Source organism: Cyprinus carpio, chromosome B8, assembly GCF_018340385.1.
Source record: "Cyprinus carpio isolate SPL01 chromosome B8, ASM1834038v1, whole genome shotgun sequence".
Taxonomy (NCBI): domain Eukaryota; kingdom Metazoa; phylum Chordata; class Actinopteri; order Cypriniformes; family Cyprinidae; genus Cyprinus; species Cyprinus carpio.
In genome coordinates, this window is record NC_056604.1 from 23,186,712 (window position 1) to 23,205,985 (window position 19,274).

At 36.7% G+C, this 19,274-nt stretch overlaps 1 protein-coding gene across 1 annotated transcript in view; it reads right to left on the reverse strand.

Annotated features, from left to right (window-relative positions):
* Positions 1 to 362: 362 nt before the first annotated feature.
* Positions 363 to 19,274, reverse strand: part of LOC109081757 (anthrax toxin receptor 1-like) — a 54,903-nt gene continuing 35,991 nt past the window's right edge. The window contains exons 15-18 of the mRNA XM_042730169.1: positions 19,157 to 19,252; positions 17,877 to 18,044; positions 15,445 to 15,525; positions 363 to 1,938 (exon numbers count right to left, since the gene is read on the reverse strand). Of these exons, the coding sequence (XP_042586103.1) occupies positions 1,531 to 1,938; positions 15,445 to 15,525; positions 17,877 to 18,044; positions 19,157 to 19,252 (753 nt within the window). The 3' untranslated portion in view covers positions 363 to 1,530. The remainder of the gene's footprint in view (positions 1,939 to 15,444; positions 15,526 to 17,876; positions 18,045 to 19,156; positions 19,253 to 19,274) is intronic.

Genomic DNA, 19,274 nt, shown 5'->3' on the forward strand with positions numbered 1-19,274 from the left:
CCAACCAGTTATGAGGAGAATCAAAGCATTACAAACTTTTACTTGAAGCAAAAAAGTACAAAAAAAAAAAAAAAAAATTGGACAAAAAGAGTGAGGGAAAGAACTGCAATCTCATAAAATGGAAAAATATTCATTTTAAGTTAAATAGTTATATAAGGTTGTCTTTAAAGGATTATCAGTTCTTTTTAAAAATCGATTTCCCTGTGGAGAAAAAAGCTAAATTTCAATTAGTGCTGTCGAATGATTAATCACAATTAATGGCATCCAAAATAAAGGTTTTTGTTTACATAATATGTGTATGTGTACTGTGTATGTTTCTTATGTAAATATAAATACACACACATGCATGTATATATTTAAAAAATATATGTTATATAATATATAACTTATATGAATATAAATATATACATGTAAACATACATGTGAATATTTTCAAAATATATACTGAATGTGTGTGAAGTTTTTGTTTACATATTATATGTTTGTGTACAATGTACATATACTTAATGTACATAGTACACACACATATTATGTAAACAAACACTTTTATATTGGATGCGATTAATCGCGATTAATTTCTCAACACAACTAGTTTCCATACAAAGTTTTGAATTTAACACAAAATTGGAATATCATAAAACTTTTGCGTATAAAGCAAGTTTCAATCCAGTTAGTGTCATCACATGTCATTTTTTAGTTGAGCTTATAGGTTTTTTATGTGCATTTTTAGAATTTAGGTGTATCTTGGCATTTCCATTCATTTTTTTTTTTTTTGCCATTAATGCACATAAAATTAGGTGGATAGAAACATCTGAAACACCCAACTGTTGTGCTCTATTCTACATCAAATCCTTATATATAGATGGGTGTGTTTATGCAAATTAGTAATCTAGGGGACGCAGTCTTTCAACATTAGAAAGTTAAAAACCAATTCATGTGCATAGTTTTAAATCTGGCTTTTTTTTTTCTATGAGTATAAGTGTGTATAAACCAATGCAATGTTTCGTAAATGAGACCCAATGTTTAGTTTTTGCCACTTAATGAAGATTACCTGTATATGGTGATGCTTGTCAAAAACGTGCATATTTTTCTCAATTGCTCTGAATGAGAAAGCTCCCAAAAAGTTAGTCATCTTTCCTCTTTTATGGAAATCTCCTTCATGAGATGGTCTCATGTGCATGCAATTGTGAAACATCCATGAATCCATTAATGGAACCAGCCACTTCCATTGTCAAAGCTTGGTTAAACTCACAAATGGCGCCTGCTGAGAAGCTCTGTAGGTGAATTTTCTGTTTCTTTGCGATGATGGCATGTGTGATTCTAAGTGTTGCACTCTGCAGAGTTTCATGATGGCTTGTGTTCCATTTCATTGTTCTATCAGAGGAGTAAATGCCCTTGATGCCACAGGTGAGTCTTTGTATTGAGCTTTATTGCGTTAGGCCACACAACAACGGAATTTTGAGGAGGATTTGGAACATTTATATTTCCTGTTTACTTCCAGTCCTCAGTAGTCCACTCAGATGTGCCGTATTACACACAAGGCCGAGGAGGTGGGCGATCTGGAGGAGGAGCTCTGCCTGGAGGCGGGGCTTGAGGAGGCGGGGGCAGCGAGTCAGGAGGGGATGGTGGAAGAGATGTGGCCGGAGAAAAGTAGAGAGAGTTAGGAGACGAAGGCCAGATGGGGGGTGGCGAATATGATGGAGGAGGAGTATTGGGTGGAGAAGGGTTGATGGCGTGAGGTGGGGGCGTAGAAGGTGCCGGGGGAAAGCCGGAGGACAGGGAGGCGGGTGGACTGTGTGGAGGAGGGGGCAGCTGGCCCTGAGGAGGGGGCGGGGTGAGGGTGTGTGGAGGGGTGTAGATGGGTGAAGAATGGTGGTTGTAGGATGGATAGCATGGAGGAGGACTAGACTTGATGCGAGTGAAGTTCATACAGCGACCCTGAGATAGAGAAAGACACAACAAATGATTTCAGAAAATCATGAAATTCAAGAAAATATGCTGCAATCTTTTCCCGCTGTCAAGGTGTTGCTATGTGGCAGCTGACATGGAGTTGTTAGGGTGTTGTGGATGGTTGCCAGGGTGTTGCTATGCAGTGTCTAACAAGTTCTAAGTGGTTTTTAGCATGTTGTCATACAATTGCTAAAGTCTTTGGCATTGTTGCCAGGAATCATCTATGTCGTAGATGATGTTAGGCTGCTGCAGGTGGTTGCCAGGGTGTTGCTATGTGGTGGTTTTTGTTAGGCTGCTGTGGGTGGTTGTCATGGTGTTGCTATGTGGTGGTTGTTGTTAGGCTGCTGCGGGTGGTTGCCAGGGTGTTGCTAGGTTGTGGCTGTTGTGAGGCTGATGATACTTTTTGAGCAATGTTTCCGGGCAACCAGGTGAGACATAGGATCCATGACTGATCTAAATTATCCAGATAGAAATTTGTTAACCATTCTCAATTGGAAAGTGCCCAAGCAACATTGCTCAAAAATGGTTGCCCGGCAACTTTGTTAGGCTATTGTTAGGCTGCTGTGGGTGGTTGCCAGGGTGTTGCTATGTGGCTGTTGTTAGGCTGCTGTGGGTGGATGCTATGTTGTGGATACCATGTTTTCAATGGTTTTCAGCTTGTATCCAGAGGAATATGTTTTGAGAGTTTTAGTGCTATGGTGTTCTGGGTCATTGTCAAGTTGTTGCTACAGTGGGTAGCATGTTTTGAGTGGTTTTTAGCATGTAACCATGCAGTTGCTACAGTTTCTGGCATTGTTGACAGGATGTTGCTATGTAGTGGCTGTTGTTAGGCTGCTGTGGGTGGTTGCCAGGGTGTTGCTATGTGGTGGCTGTTGTTAGGCTGCTGTGGGTGGTTGCCAGGGTGTTGCTATGTGGTGGCTGTTGTTAGGCTGCTGTGGGTGGTTGCCAGGGTGTAGCTATGCTGTTCTGGGTCATTGTCAAGTTGTTGTTATCCAGTGGATATCATGTTATGAGTGGTTTATAGCATGTTGCCATGTATTTGCTAGGGTGGTTGCCAGTACATTGCTCTGCATTGCTAACATATTCTAATGCATTTTTAAAATGTTGCAGTGAAGTTGTTAAGGTGACTAAAATGTTCTGAGTGGCATTTGGCAATGCAGTTGCTACAGTGTTCTAGGTGGTTGTCCGGTTGTTGCTTTGCAGTGTTATTGTATTCTTTGGGGTTTTAGCATGTTGCTATGCATTTGCCAATATATTATGGATAGTTGTCAGGGTGTTGCTACATATGCAGTGGCTAACATGTTGCAGTTGCTAGGGTGTTCTGTGCTAAGGCATTACTATGTGATTCATAACATGTTCTAAGTGATGTTTAGTATGTTGCCATGTTCTTTCTATGAAACCACTACAGCGTTATGGTAAACGGAAACTCTCAGAGCTTGCAAAATACCCGTAACATTTACTGGCAAAACACCTTTCATGGAATCATTCATTTTGCATTAGAAAACTAACACAGAGTTTGAGAGGAAATCAGCCTCAGAAGTCAAACTGTAAAAAACTTGTTTTGTGGCCATCATCTGGGACAACGTGACAGATTAGAAATGTGTGTTATGTTATTTGACTGCAGTTCAGATGCAGTGAATAAGCCAGGAGTATTAGTCTTAAATCTCTGAATGCATGTGGTTGGGCAATGGGCAGCAATCACAATGGACTTTACCGTCAATAAATAAGATGACAAACACACACACAGTGGCAGAATGCCATGCTGAGAGGTGTGCTGATCTTTTTGTCTGCTGTAGCTGTAGGAAGCTATAAATGCCAGACACGTTTTAATGATACACAGAGTAAAGCTTTTGGTTGTTTACAAGAAGCACTTATGGGAAATTAGAGAACTCTGTCCCAATTTCCTGTCAACTAATGAAGAACTCCAGGTTAGTTCCAGGAAACACACACAAGTTAAGAGTTAAGAGCTTATAGTATGTACTGTCATTAAGAACAACAATATCCTGAAATGATTTGGTATGTATAGCTCTATAAGACAAATGAGGTTACAGGGAGCAACTACTCATAGAAAAACAAGTAGAAGAAATCACAATAGCAAATGTGGAGGAACAGAAGACCCGCTTTATAGTATAGTTTTAGTTAAAGGGGTCATATGATGCGATTTCAATTTTTCCTTTTTCTGGAGTGTTACAAGCTCTTGCCGCATAAAGTAGATCTGTAAAGTTGCAAAGACTAAAGTCTCAAATACAAAAAGATATTCTTTATAAAATTTAAGAGTCAACCTAGCCCTCCTAAAATGGCTCATTCTGACACACCCCACATGTCTACATCACGATGTGGGAAGATTTGCATAATGCTGCCTAAATGTTCACGCAAAGAAAGAAGGCGTAACTTTTATTCTCACTGTTGCCGCCGCTGCCATGTTGTAGAGATGCTATGTGTCCTTGTGAAAGCAAAACTACTTTGTTTGGCCTTCCAAAAGAGGACACAACTAGAAATCAGTGGTTAAGTTGTATTTACAACACTGTTCCAGAACAGTTCAACCCAAATATTCAGATGTGTGCAGTACATTTAATGGAGGACTGTTTTCTGATCCTGGGAGAGTAGACTACAATGCCGGCTGTTCTGACTCACAGTCTGTAAGTACATTTACATATTTAAAGGATTTGCCACTGACGATTCGAACGTGAGTTTTGAGCATTGTAGAGTAGCACTTGTTTGTCGTTTCTCTGATCACAAATGCAGACATGGTTTTATGTTTACATGGCGCAATGCAACGCAATGCGTAAAAGGACAGTATAGTTTGCGTTTCTCAATTCCAGTCCTCGCACCTCCCTTCTCTTCACATTTTGTATGTTTCTCTTATCGCTTCAGACATTTGTTCTATTCGAACGTAAGTGCCCTGTGAAGTGGACATCACAGGATATTCCACCATGATTCCAGTTCGAAGCGAACATTTATGTTCCATTCAAAGTGCATTGAAGTGTGCGAGACGTGTGCATTAAATGGTATTTATTTACAGAGGTATATGATGTCACACTTGTCTGTGTGTGAAGACGTTGCACAGCGCAAATCTGTGAATGAATGTTCCGAAGTGAAGTAAACTTTCCCCTGCTCAGGGAGTAGGGAGCAACTGTGTAGAGACCATGTCAGTTGGAGCTTACTTCTGACGAGCTTATGAACAAAGAAAGACATGCAAAATATGCAGAGCTGGGGGACGCGAGGACTGGAATTGAGAACCACTGGTATTCAGTAGCTAGGACCACGCCACAAACAAGCTATGAAACTGTAAGTTGAACAGGGAGTTTGGGAAGAGTAGAAAGAGGATGAAGGGGTCGAGGGAATGGGCTGATGGTCAGGTTGATCAGGGCATCTAGAATTGATGGCTCAGCAAGACTCAGGGTGGGGGTACCGTCTCTAGCATATACTTAGGCCAGACAATTAGGACCCCCCGATACAACCTGAAAGAAAGATAATGTGGGATAAGGTTGGCTAAATGGATGAGAAAGGGAGGGAAGGGTGGGTTCGAGAGAACGAGATTAGCAGTATGGTATGAGGTGGCCCGATATATATGGAGGTTTCAGGAAGTCAGGTGATTGTTTGGGGCGTGCCCCTGCTCCTGAACATCTGTTAACCAATTAACTCCATTTGTCATTATAATCCATAATTATGTCCCCACTGGATGCAACAAATGCCTCATTTATAATGGGTTTTAATGTTTTTGTCTCAGTGCTCCGGGACACACGGCATCACATTATAGTAAGGGGCATAACATTTCCATCACATGCTTGAGGTATTCGGCCAATCACAAAGCACTGGAAAGCTGGCCAATCAGAGCACTCCTTGCAAATCAGAATGATGAGCTTTGTAAAAATCGATGCGTTTCAGAAAGGCGAGGCATAGAGGAGAAACAATAATGTACAGTATGTGGAAAATAATGTGTTTTTTGAAACTTAAATCCCATTAACCCATTTCATTATATCAAATACACAAAATAATGTTCTTTTTAGCAATGTCATATGACCCCTTTAAAAGAGCCAATCACATGTTTGGTTGCCTTGGAATAGGTGGTCCTGTCAGGAATGTGCATTTTTTTTTTCACTGGGATTTAAGCTAAATAACCTTCTTTTTTTAATGAATAATTGGGTTCCCAGATTTTATATGTAATTTCACATATTAATACATACTCTTGACAAAAAAAGTACATGTGGTGAATTTTAATTTTATGCCAACTTCAGAGGGACTTTGGAAGTTAAGAAGACACTTTTAATCAAACCATCTTTAAGTACACTTATTTTTTTTAATTATTAATATAATTTTGCATAATTATAATAAATTGACAACCTGTCAACTGAAGGGAAAAGAGGTATTTGAACTCTTGACATCTGGCAACCCCAAACATTAAAACTCGTGAAGGTCTATAGATTTTTTCCTCTTTTTGTTTTCTTTTTCTTTTTTTGCTTAAGAAAATATAGAGATTTTGATTTCATCTATATTTTAGTTGATATAGTCACAGTTAGGGTGTGTGTCCACCAAAGTCTGCCAATACTGTTGCTTTGGTTGTGCCTTCATTTCAGTATGTTCATTTACTACAGCAGACGCATGCAATCTTCTCTCCATCTCCACACTGTCTCTCTCAGAAGTAGTTGGGACAGCAGCCAGCCCTAGTTTCTTTTTAATTTTACAGTCGCCAGACCCTACAGTTTAAATAACAACATGCCTACACTCATACCGCTTCCTGTAACTGCTTAGATCAAAATTCCTCTTCCTCTGTTAAATGTCTGGTCTTTATTCCTAGACTTTTGTCTTATGCACTGATCAAATTCAAATTGATTATTGTCACCACTTACTCAACTTCAGAGTGCATAGAAAAATGACCACATTACAAATCAAAAACTTAACTATGGCTTCCTGTTGAAAAGGAAGTATTGATGTTTTTAACCAGTGCACATGTTAGACATATCTGCAGACAACAGGATAAGACTTATGTGTACTGCGGCCAACATAATAATGCAACTTTGCATTATTATCTGAAGTGCCATATATACCATACTTATGCCAGAATCAATAACTTTTAGAGAAAAAAAAAAAAAAAATCCATTATCTAAAATAAAAATGAAAAACTGGAGTTTAAAAACAACTGGGAAAAATACACATCTACTCTAAAAATACAATTATTTAAAATATTAACCAACATAACTTTAACTAATATTGCAAATAAGTAAATAAATTAAAGAAAAGAAAAAAAATCAAAGGTTTGATACCCCTGATAGAAAAATACAGATCTTAAATATCAATGGTCTAAAATGTAAATGGGCAGTCTGGAAGCAATTATGCATCACTGTACAGCTCAGTAAAATATCATCTGCTTGTAATTAGCAACAGATCCATGCTGTTCACTGATTTCGTATGTATGTAGCATCAGCTTGACCACACTGACTAGTTGGACAGACATATTTGGCAGCAACTTGCATGTTGACACACATCCACCAGAGTGCTGACTGTGCAATTTTTGGTAAGTGACTCAATTTACTGGGTAACACTTAAAGTTTTAGTAGTTAACATTAAAGTTAACATGAACTAACAATTAAAATACTTTGAAAGCATTTATTAATCTTATTTAATGTTAATTTCAACATGTTTTAGTACATGAAATCAGTAGTGGTATCTGATAGTATTATTTAATGGACCCGAGCTAACATGAGTTAACATATTTTTATTAACTAATATCAACAAAGTTTAAAAAATATTGTAAAATATATTTTTCATTCTTAGTTTTTGCTAGTTAATGCATTAGCTAATGTTAAGCAATGAGCTTTAAACTGTACCAATTACTGTTCAAAATGGGTTAAAGTTAGAAAAAAAAAGATTGCTGCAATTAGGTATCACAACTTAAAATTCAACATTGGAATAAGTAAATGTGTTGTTTCAACTTAAAAAAAAGCAAGTGTTCATGCTTGACATAAAATTATATGTTTAGTTAAGCTTAAATTAGTTAAGCTTAATTAAGTTAGATATTTACATAATTTAAATTTTTAAGTAGCTATAACTAATTGCAGCAATGTTTTTACATGAGGGAAAATTCACTAAACAGCATACTGTGCATATTTAGGCATACATATCATTACAATTTTGACATTATAGAGACTCAAACCCAGTGATAGAAAAATGCTATATAATCCCAGTAAAGCATGATAGATTGCAGTAGTCTGTTGAATCATTCATAACCTAGCATTGCAAGATGGAAAACTACACCACACTAATTGTGTTCGGTAGAGATTTTGTGGGTGTGTTTGTGGTGTTACATGATTTTCATGTTTGTTTTGGTAATTGGGTGCTAAACAATGCAAACTGTGCATGAAAAGAAACATCACTATCAATTTAGTCAATGACTGAAATTCTGTGTAATTTTGGTCTTTTGCTTCATGATGCATATATTTTTGTTTTGCTAACTTAATGTTTGTCAAAAGTAACACTTGATATACAGTATATACAGTTTTCAGAGCAATCAATCCACACATGGTAGTGTTTTGGATAGGTGAGGAAAGTGAATACTTCCTACATTAAAGATTACAATAGCTTTCAACAAAATGTTTGCAAAGCCCCTTAAAAAGTTAACTTGGACTAACTTTACATCCTGTACCTCATTATATAAGCAAAACATTTTAAAGCTGGCTTCAGATACTGGAATCTTCTGATGGGTTTGCCAGACAACAACATCCCTACTCGGGCAGCATAACTGTCTGTGTTTGCTTTACAGCTCACAGCTGTTTATCCGATGTAATGTTCTGCATATGCACCTTTATTATCATGTTAACTACCACTGCACCAAAAAGTATAAAACTAGATAGTTTGCAAGGAAGTCTAACATTATTTTGAAACAGTTTGTCTTTTTTGGGCTTTGATTTGGGCTACATGATATAGAATTTTTGGACATGATTCCATGGGCGCACCATGTGTCATGGGCATGGACATTAATATTGTGGTTTTCAGGGAAAGGATCATGTACAAAAGGTAAAACCAAGGTCCAAATAAATGTACATTGAAAACAGATATGTATTTTTAAATATTTTATAGTAGAAAAATTATAATACCTTGTTCTTTCTTCACTTGCAAGTGTTAAACCCTCAAGCTTTTATTTTTGGCAGAAATCTGCAGTTTCTGTAAAACAGGTTTACAAATACGTCTCATGAATTTTGTGAAATAAAAAAAAAAATGTTGGAAATTAATCAATGGGGCCCGTTGTGCTACCAAATGCATATTAAATTCACAGCACATCCAGAGATGTAGTTTGCTGCCATTATTTCATATACATTCACAGGTTTATTATGAAACTGTGGGTGAACAGATTAGATCATCCCGGGCCGTCAGACTCTACGTAATTAATGGGAAATGCTGCAAAATATTGTGTTAATGCCAGCCCATACCGTCACTGCATCAAATCTAGTCCACCCCCCACCCCTATCACTTGACTGAATTTGGGTTTCTTGCTACAGTTACCTTTTGGCTTCCTTACATGTGGTTTGAAGGAGACTTCAGTAAAAAAAAAAAAAAAAAAAAAAAAAAAAAAATAGTAATGGTTATATTCAGTAATGTCAATAAATTGACAATATTTGAACTAACCTTGGCTGAATATTTTACACTATTGTCTCTAGAGCTGTAAATATAGCAAATTTTGCAACACCAATACTGTTACTAAACTAAATTGTATTAGCATGGGCTATAATGGCATAATGAAACTGCTGTCTTCTGTAGAGCTGCTTATAGCTGAACTGAACTTATTTCATAACTGAATAATGACAGTGTTGTCTTTTTTGAGCTGCTTTACAGCAGAAATTAGATTTGTCTCATATTTGATAACATTTGCATCATTGATTTTTTTTTTTATTATTCATTTATTTTTTTGCTGCTTTGAATCAAACTCCTTTGAATATAAATACAGGTGACTTGATTTGGTTTGACTTGACTGCCACTGTATTCGTTCATAAGGGCTGTGAACACTAAGTCATCCAGGTCACTGAATGTCTTTTCCTATTTATTTTGGAGCATCTGGATGTGTTTTTAAGTTTCGGCATGCGTCCAAGTGGCTTCATGCATTTCGGTGAAAAGGTAATGGTTTAACCTCACAGTGTGATGTCATCAGACTCTGTAATCGCTGAGGGTGTCACCTCCCCGATGCTGTTAATCATTGTACTATGTTTGGCTGTTCTCTTGTAAAGAAATTGTATCATTTTCCTGTTGTACAAGTCTAGACTATATTGTTTCTGCCCAGTGGTCTGCTTTCTCTGTTAGATCTTTTAGGCCCGGGTCTCTTTTATGGTTCTTAAAATCAAATCTGATTGCTTTGTTGGATAGTCAGTTATGTTGAGTATCAATGTACATGTCATTCTATGATGCAAGTTCAGTTGCTTGTCATCACCCAGCAAATATCTGACCAACTCCATCTTACCTGCAGATACATGCAGCTGCTGCAGGATAATACAAAACAGCAAGGTGCTTATTTTGTACAATCTGTGAAACGTCTCTTTAGGAGGAGTAGGTCCAATGTTGAAGCCAAATGTGACTCACAGTTTGACCCTCCAAACATACAGCGGGATAAGACATTAAGTGCTACTAAGCGAGCTCCTCAGAGAAAATGTGGGTGTGGGTGTTGTGTTTTGCAGAGTGCCTCAGTTATAAATGACACCACCCTTTGCACATGGTGTTACGTCCAAACAGATCTGTTGACATTGGACCTCATCTCTTTACTTTGGTAAAATAAAGCTGCATGATTTGAAGTAGAGAAAATGACCGCCTGTCTTAGCAGCTCTTAGGTTTGCAGGAGCCATCAAATTATTTCTGAGTGCACTGTACGAATAAGATGCATCACAATGTACATTCTAGACTTGATGCAACTGTAGTTTCTAACTTTCTGAAGAAAATGTGAGGGATGCTTACATTTACAAAAGTTGATACTAGACTGTTGCTATGTGGTATTCTGGTGTTCTTAGTGTTTTTAAGCACTAAGGCTACTAAGATTTTTTTAACAGAGTGTATATTTACACTAAGTTCAAAAAGCCCATCTTGTTGGCAGAGATTATTTACACCAGGACAACTAGATGAGCCTCAGATACAGATCCCCTGTAAAGACCTTGTCTCAGACGACCACTGGGACAAGACCACAGGAATCAGTTGAGTCCTCTGCACAATATGACTTTGCTGCAGCCTGGAATTGAACTGCTGGTTTCGTCTGGCCAGAGGAGAACTGGCCCCCCGACTGAGCCTGGTTTCTCCCAAGGTTTTTTTCTCCATTCTGTCACCCATGGAGTTTTGGTTCCTTGCCGCTGTCGCCTCTGGCTTGCTTAGTTGGGGACACTTCATTTACAGTGATATCGTTGACTTTATTGCAAATGATTGCACAGATACTATTTAAACTGAAATGAGCTGCATGATGACATCACTGAATTCAATGATGAACTGCCTTTAACTGTCATTTTGCATTATTGACACACTGTTTTCCTAATTAATCTTGCTCAGTTGTTTTGACACAATCTGTTTTGTTTAAAGTGCTATATAAATAAAGGTGACTTGACTTGACTTGACTAGCTCTTCCCACTAATGTCTGGTTGGTATAAACAATGTTATGAAAGACAAGTATCATTCAACAGGCTCAGTGGCATAGGGTGTAAAGTGCTTGGCGGCATGCTTTGACGCAACTGATCCAAGTTCGAATCTGCCGTTTGACAAGCTCATTCTTCACTCTTTTCCCATCACATATCAGATCAGAAAAACATTTATTTTCAATAAAAATGAAGGGAATATTAAAAAAATACATGGAAATAAATTGCCTCAGGAGTATTTAATAATGAAGTGTTTATCGGGTAGGTGTAGGGAAGGCATTTTTGTCTCAGTATACGACGGTATCCATTTAGTAATGTTAAGAAATATAATAATTCACACTCACTGCATACTGTTTATAATGTACTACAATACTGAGGTGCAAATATCTTTTCATTTGCACTAATAAACAGCATCTGTTTACACTTACTGCTAAGAAAATGCTGCTATTTTTACATAGTGTAAATAAAATCTATTGTTATTTGCACTTGCAAATAGCATATTACTAATAAAATACTATTTTTATTATTATTATTATTATTTTTACTTTTTTATGTGCCTTTAGTCACATTTGATCAGTTTAATAGTACACCCCTGGTGAATTAAATAACTAATTTCTTATGTGTCTTGGCTGATCGTTTACACAACTACAGTGTTTTGGGGGCCTGAAAACACCAAACATTTGAAAACAGGTTTTAAAGTGCAATATTTCGAAAACGACAAACGTTCATTATTTCTGTTTAAACTACAAAAAAAGCAAATTTGTGAAAATATAATAAGTAGTATCATGCGCATTCATTTCATGTATACAGTCTATATGTATGTGTGCAGGCATGTTTATTTACAAAGTGATATCGCCATCTACTGGCCTGGCATGCATAATGCAGCATTTTTAGTCATTTTCGCAGGATCCATGTGAATGGGATCATTTTGACAACACTGTTGTCTGTACGCAAAACCTTACAAAAACATGAAGGAAAACGTTTCTTTTTTTAGTACAATGTTGTTTAGGGTATGCTTGTATGCTTCCTAATTTAACCTGTATTTATCCCCCTTTTGGTTTAGTTCTTTGTCTGTTCTTGGCAATATTATGTGGTTTGTGTATTTCTTGTCTTGTAAATGAATTACACTTGCTCCTAATATATCCTTGCCTCAACTTTTCCTTGCTGATCCTGCAGCAAACCCCGATAAACATGAAAAGCATTCTGTGCTGCGTCCTGTCCTTAGATGAGCTCTTTCTCTCAGTGGATGTGACCTGCCATCCACTTTATAGTCGCATCATCCTTTGCATAAGTAAGAAATAACATACAAGTTCACCCTAAAGGACTTTATACTTCATTTCATGCAAATCCCATTGCCATTTGGGCCATGTGGGATATATGATATGCATTTCCTAAGTTTATTTGCTTAGTCCAGGGGACCCAGCATGAAACAGGTGGCTTTTAATCCTGGCCTGTTGTTGTTCTCCATTCAAGCACGAAGCGGCGAGTGAAAGCAAATACATGCTATAGAGAGGAAGCCAAGTCTAACTGCAACATTTGTCATTAATGTTCATGATAGTATTTTTGGCAATGAAGATTTTGTTTGAGTAAACATATGCACAAATATGCACACTAAGAGGGATAGTTGACTCTGAATATTATATCTGAATATTATCATCATTTATTGAACCCTCATGCTGTTACAGACCATATGGTTTTATTTCAATGTGGAACACAAACTATTTTTTTTATTCATACAACAAAAGTGGATGGTGAGCACAAGCTACAAAAATGTCAAAAAAGTTATTTAAAAGTGAACTATTCTGATCTTTTGTGTGTGTGTGTGTGTGTGTGTGTGTGTGTGTGTGTGTGTGTGTGTGTGTGTGTGTGTGTGAAGCTTCATCGTGTGAGGCTGGTTTTCATTTCCTGTCGAGCTGTGGAATAGTGCTGTATTCGGCTTTATATTTCTGCTTTTTATCACTTCAGTAAAGCCAAGTCATATTGAATTAACTGACATTTATAATATTGATTTATCAGATTGCTCTGTTGGGCTGTAAAAAATGTATCAAGAAGAGTCAGTTAAGATCTTTTATAAGCATCAGAGTCCTTGTGCTGGTGAAGATATCAAAGACATGGTCATCTTTAAAATGAAATTTAATGGAAATGAATAGCACTGCAAGCTATTTGCACATAACTGAAACCCGCTTCAGCTCTAAACCTCCCAAATCCCATCCACTTTTCACACATATTCTCAGACAACCTCATCCTACGCTCTCCTACAGTATTACCAACAACTAATATAGTGTATGGAGTACTGTCTGTCCATGTATCCAGATCTTCATATCTCCGCTGATTTTCCTTTATGGTGCTTGAACCTCACATCATTCTATGCATATCTGTTCAAATGTTTCACTACTCTTCTGATGTTTCTCCCTGGACAAAAACAAAATCTGCTCTACTGTACATGAATGGAAAGAATTTAATCTTAAAATTTAAATGGAACCTATGAGGAGTCTTACAAAATATTATTTCCACAATTGCTATTTTTATTTCTGTGGCAGAAACAAGCTTGACTTTTTTTCTGCTGATTTACATTTATTTCTATAATGACAACTCAGTGAAGATTTTAGCATGGTAATGGATATGACAATTTTAATGCATTTCATTAAAGATCTTGGCATATCTCATGATTCAGACTTTGTAAGAATAAAGCCTGAATTAAGAAGTCACAATTACAATAAATAAATAAATAAAAACTAAAAAACATTAAACAAAAAAAAAAAAATCCACAGAATCTTGTGCAGAAATATATGGTGTGATTAAAAATTAATTCCATGCTATACAATAATTATAGATATCCTAGCTTCTATAATTATTGCATAACATGTTATTCCATTTATTACACTTTTTAATCTTGACTACATATATATTCTGTTAACAGTGTGTGTGTGTGTGTGTGTATTAGACAGTGCTGTCAAACGATTAATCGCATCCAAAATAAAAGTTTTTATTTATGAAATACATCTGTGTGTACTGTCTATATTTATTATGTATATATACAAATACACACACATACAGTATATATTTTGAAAATATTTACATGTATTTACATGTATATATTTATAGTCATATAATTTATATTATATATAAATATATTTAATATATAAACGTAACATAATTTTCTTAAATATATACTTGCATGTGTGAGTATTTATATATACATAATAAATATACACAATACACACACATATACTATGTGAACAAAAGCTTTTATTTTGGATGCGATTAATCGCGATTAATCATTTGATAGCACTAATACATATTATAGCCACTTAAAAAAAAAAAAAAAAAAATGAATTGAGTGCTGTGTATTATTTTCCACATATAGCGAGATCGGAGCCCTAAATAATTTTTTTTTAAAGCCGGTATTGTCCACTCACCTGATCTGAACCCCGTAGAGAATCTATGGGGTATTGTCAAGAGGAAAATGAGAAACAAGAGACCAGAAAATGCAGATGAGCTGAAGGCCACTGTCAAAGAAACCTGGGCTTCCATACAACCTCAGCAGTTTTATTGGTCTTATGAAGTATTCTAATTTGTTGAGATAGTGAATTGGTGGGTTTTTGTTAAATGTGAGCCACAATCATCACAATTAAAAGAACCAAAGACTTAAACTACTTCAGTCTGTGTGCACTGAATTTATTTAATACACGAGTTTCACAATTTGAGTTGAATTACTGAAATAAACGAACTTTTCTTTGACATTCTAATTTATTGAGATGCACCTGTATGTGTGTGTGTGTGTGTATGTATATATATATATATATATATATATATATATATATATATATATATTAGGGCTGTCAATCGATTAAAATTTTTATTCAGATTAATCACACCCTTTTCTGTGACTTACCTTGTCTCCAGGTTGTGGTCGCATGATGGACACTCTGTCATACCCTTTCTTCAGAAGTACCCACAATGCATCCAGTTTTCCCTGTGCATCAGCACACACACAAACACACATACACCCCAAAAACACAAAAAAATTATATTGAAAAAGCAAGAATATGTGTATGTGTATACAGACCAGTAGTCAAAATCGGTTTCTGGAGGGCCACTGTCCTGCAGAGTTTAGCTCCAACTCTAATGAAACAAACCTGAACCAGTTAATCAAGCTCTTCTGATGCACTAGAATCTTCCAGGAAAGTGTGTTGGAGCTGGTTGGATCTTAACTCTGCAGAACATTGGCCCTCCAGGAACAGGATTGGACACCCCTGTATAAACTGTCTGTTTTCTGTACGATTCAAGTCTTTATTGCGTCTTCATTGACCCTCAGGTCTTTAATAACTTACTCTTCACATTGCTCGGTCACCAAAAACTCTGAGAAATGGGTTATATTAACAAAGAGATTTCCTGAAATCAACATCCCACATGTGGCCTCTCTGGCTCACTGTCAAATGAGACGGATAAATCTCAAAGCCACAGTTTAGAATGAATCAACCCTTCACTATCTGCCCCACGGTTATTAAAGGGTTAGTTCACCCAAAAATGAAAATTAGTCCATAATTTACGCACCCTCAAGGGAGTAATGTATATGACTTTCTTCTTTCAGACGAATCCAGTCGGAGTTATATTAAAAATTGTTGTTGATCTTTCAAGGTGTTTAATGCCACTCAGAGGGTGTTGCGTGCATCAGTTCAAAAGAAGTAAAATAAAAAGTGCCCATCCATTATGCATTTCACATGGCTCCGGGGGGTGAACAAAGCCAATCGATGTGTTTTTGTAAGAAAAATATCCATATTCAAAACGTAATAATCACTTTTATGTAGCTTGGGCTCACTGTTGTACACGGAAGCAGCTCCGGGCTGATGACGTATGACCTCAGAACAAAACAAAACAGTGGTCACTGATTAGAAGTAAAAAACGAGGATTTGAAAAGAAGAATGTCGGAGGATTTTGATAAAGCCAAGAGGAGACTGGTTTTCCTTTGCTAAAGTAAGGAAACTTTGCTTCCTTTGCTCCTGTTAACAAACGTTGGTTTTCACAAGACTTTTCACCGGCGCATGCACAATGCCAAGCTCATATGTCATCAGCCGGGAGCTCCTTACATGTACAACTGTTGGGGCAAGCTTCATTAAAGTGATTAATACATCAATTCGCTACAAGAGGCCTTTGTTCACCCCGGCATTCTGATGTCCCTCAGTCTCTACCCAACTTCCTAATGAAGACAACCAACCCTCATTGCATAAGAAATGAACAGAGAAAATAAATGAGGGAAGGAAAGAACAGAAGGACATCTTGGAAGATTTAAATGTAAAGTTAGGTCACAAAAAGTGGCATGAAACCACTTTTTCCTTATATGTTCATGGGTTATATCTGATATGTGCCACATGGGAGGAAAAAAAAATAGGTCATTGAACCATGTAATGTAAATGCAGTCATAGAAAATTGTAGAAACCCATAGAATACCATAGAAAGGCTAGCTAATACTTGCACATATAGTTATTATGAATTGCATTCAACACAAAATGCAACAAATTCAAGCATGCAAGTCACGCATTTATGTAGAGTATGCATTGGGCCTTATTAAATACTCAAAAAATTGGCCCATCCAAATGCACAACACTGGTGAGCTACAGATGAATACAGAGATCAGCCAGTCGTAAAAAAGATAATTCAGTTAAAGATGCATCATGTCTACTGACTTTTTATCAACAATATTTAAGGTTAAAATTCATGTGAATGTGGTCAACATTTCTTGAAAGTTTTCACCAGTTTTTAGCACCTTTCTCCTTTGTTTTGCAATGTGAAAATGTATTTTTAAGGTACAAATATTCCAATTAATATGATCTTATAAAAAAGAGGCATGCATAATAATCCTTAAAGAATTTCATTTTTTTTTTTTTTTAGAATTTCAGTTTTTTAGTAGTCTAGCATGTCAAACCATACAACTTCTCACAGGTTTTTATTTTATTTTATTTTTTGATATATATATATCAGTTATCCAAATGGCAAATTACAATCAGTTGCCATTTCTCAACAAGATACTAGATACAAAATGCTTTTGAGTGTTTTTGTGTTTGGGGACAAAATACCACTTTTGCCTTCATAAACTCCTAATTTGCTGCTTATTGATAGTAAAGTAGTTCTTCAGTTTAGGTATGCGGTCGGATTAAGGGATCTAAAATATGGTCGTGCAGAATAAGACATTAATATGTGTTTTATAAGTACTAATCAACAGCCAACAGGCATGCTAATATGCAACTAATTAAAAGTGAGAAATGTTCCCTAAACTAAAATGTTTATGAGTTAGCTCGTACCCAAATACACTATCGTTCTTCTCACCTTAATGGGCGAGTACCATTTACGAGGGCCTGGAGGTTTCCGCATTCCATTATTTAGGATGCGAGCAGGAGGAGCTTCAAACTCTTGCTCAGGCATCTTTACCCTCGCGTTCTTCGCCTTCTCCAGTTTAGCACCCTCCTCGGTCGAACCTTTCTCACCCCAGCGAACCTGAAATGAAGGAGACGGCTATGGTCATTTTATCCAGTATGACTTGACAATGATCCAAACAGCTTCAATGGAAGCAAGAACATCTGTCCTTCTGTACAAAAAAAGAAAAAAAAGTGCACAGGAATTTTACTCCAAAACCTGTCCTCATTTTTACGTCATAACCTTCATGTTATCAACATTTTAAAATTCTTTCCAGGTACAAATGGGGGAAAAAAATCAAAAGATTTTCAGGGTCAAATCAGTAGTATAAACACTATGAATCCCGACAAAGAATGCATATTTTTATGTTGTTTTCTCAAATAGAGATATTTCTGGATAGGTATTTTTTGAGACAATCAAATTGTAAACTCTGCACTGCTGGTAATTGAGGCAGAATGTTTGATAGAAGGAAGGATTCCAAACAGCAGATGAGCTGTATAATGCACACACACACATACACACACACTTGTTTTCCTCAATTTTAAACATTTTAAAATTGCTGTGATTGTAAACTTTGGTACTTTACTGGCAGCCGTTTGATGAAACAAAATTGCTTTAACACGCCAAAGGTTGTTTAGCTGGTCTCCCAGCCTAGTCAAGCTGATCTTTAGATGATTTAGCTAGTCAGCAAGTTCCAGTGTCCTAAACCATTTTAAAACCAGCAAACTAGACAACAGACCATGCCATAAAGCCAACTTAAACAATTTTTCCCCCTTGTTTTTGTCATGCCATTATTTTAATACGGTCTTGTGTTTGCATAGCAGATGCATTTATTTCAAGCATACTTTTACGAATTAATGGATTTGACAATCATTAGATTTTTCCTTATGTATTTCCTGTTTTTCTTCACAGTTGTGGCATTCGCTTTCGGCAACATCGCTGATTTCAATTATGATGTGCTGAAGTCTCTTGGCATGTAATATAAACAACAGTGGTTTCATTCCAACTAGGGGCAAACTGTCAAAACTGGAGTTTTACTGATAGAATCCATCACCCTTAAGAAAGACTCTTAACCCCAGGTTCCTCCAGATACACAGCCTACTTCCTCTGGATGAAAGGCATCTGTTAAGAGACTGAGCGTGTGCTAGTTTAGTGGCTAGTGCCCTTCAGTGAGTAATAAAACTGTTGTTTACCTCCATTCTTTTAATGCCTCCAACTCCTCTTCCTCCATAGTAGGAGGCATCGACTGTGGGCCACTTCTTCTTTGGAGTTCCATCCTCTTCATCATCCTTATTGAGCAAACAAAGACAA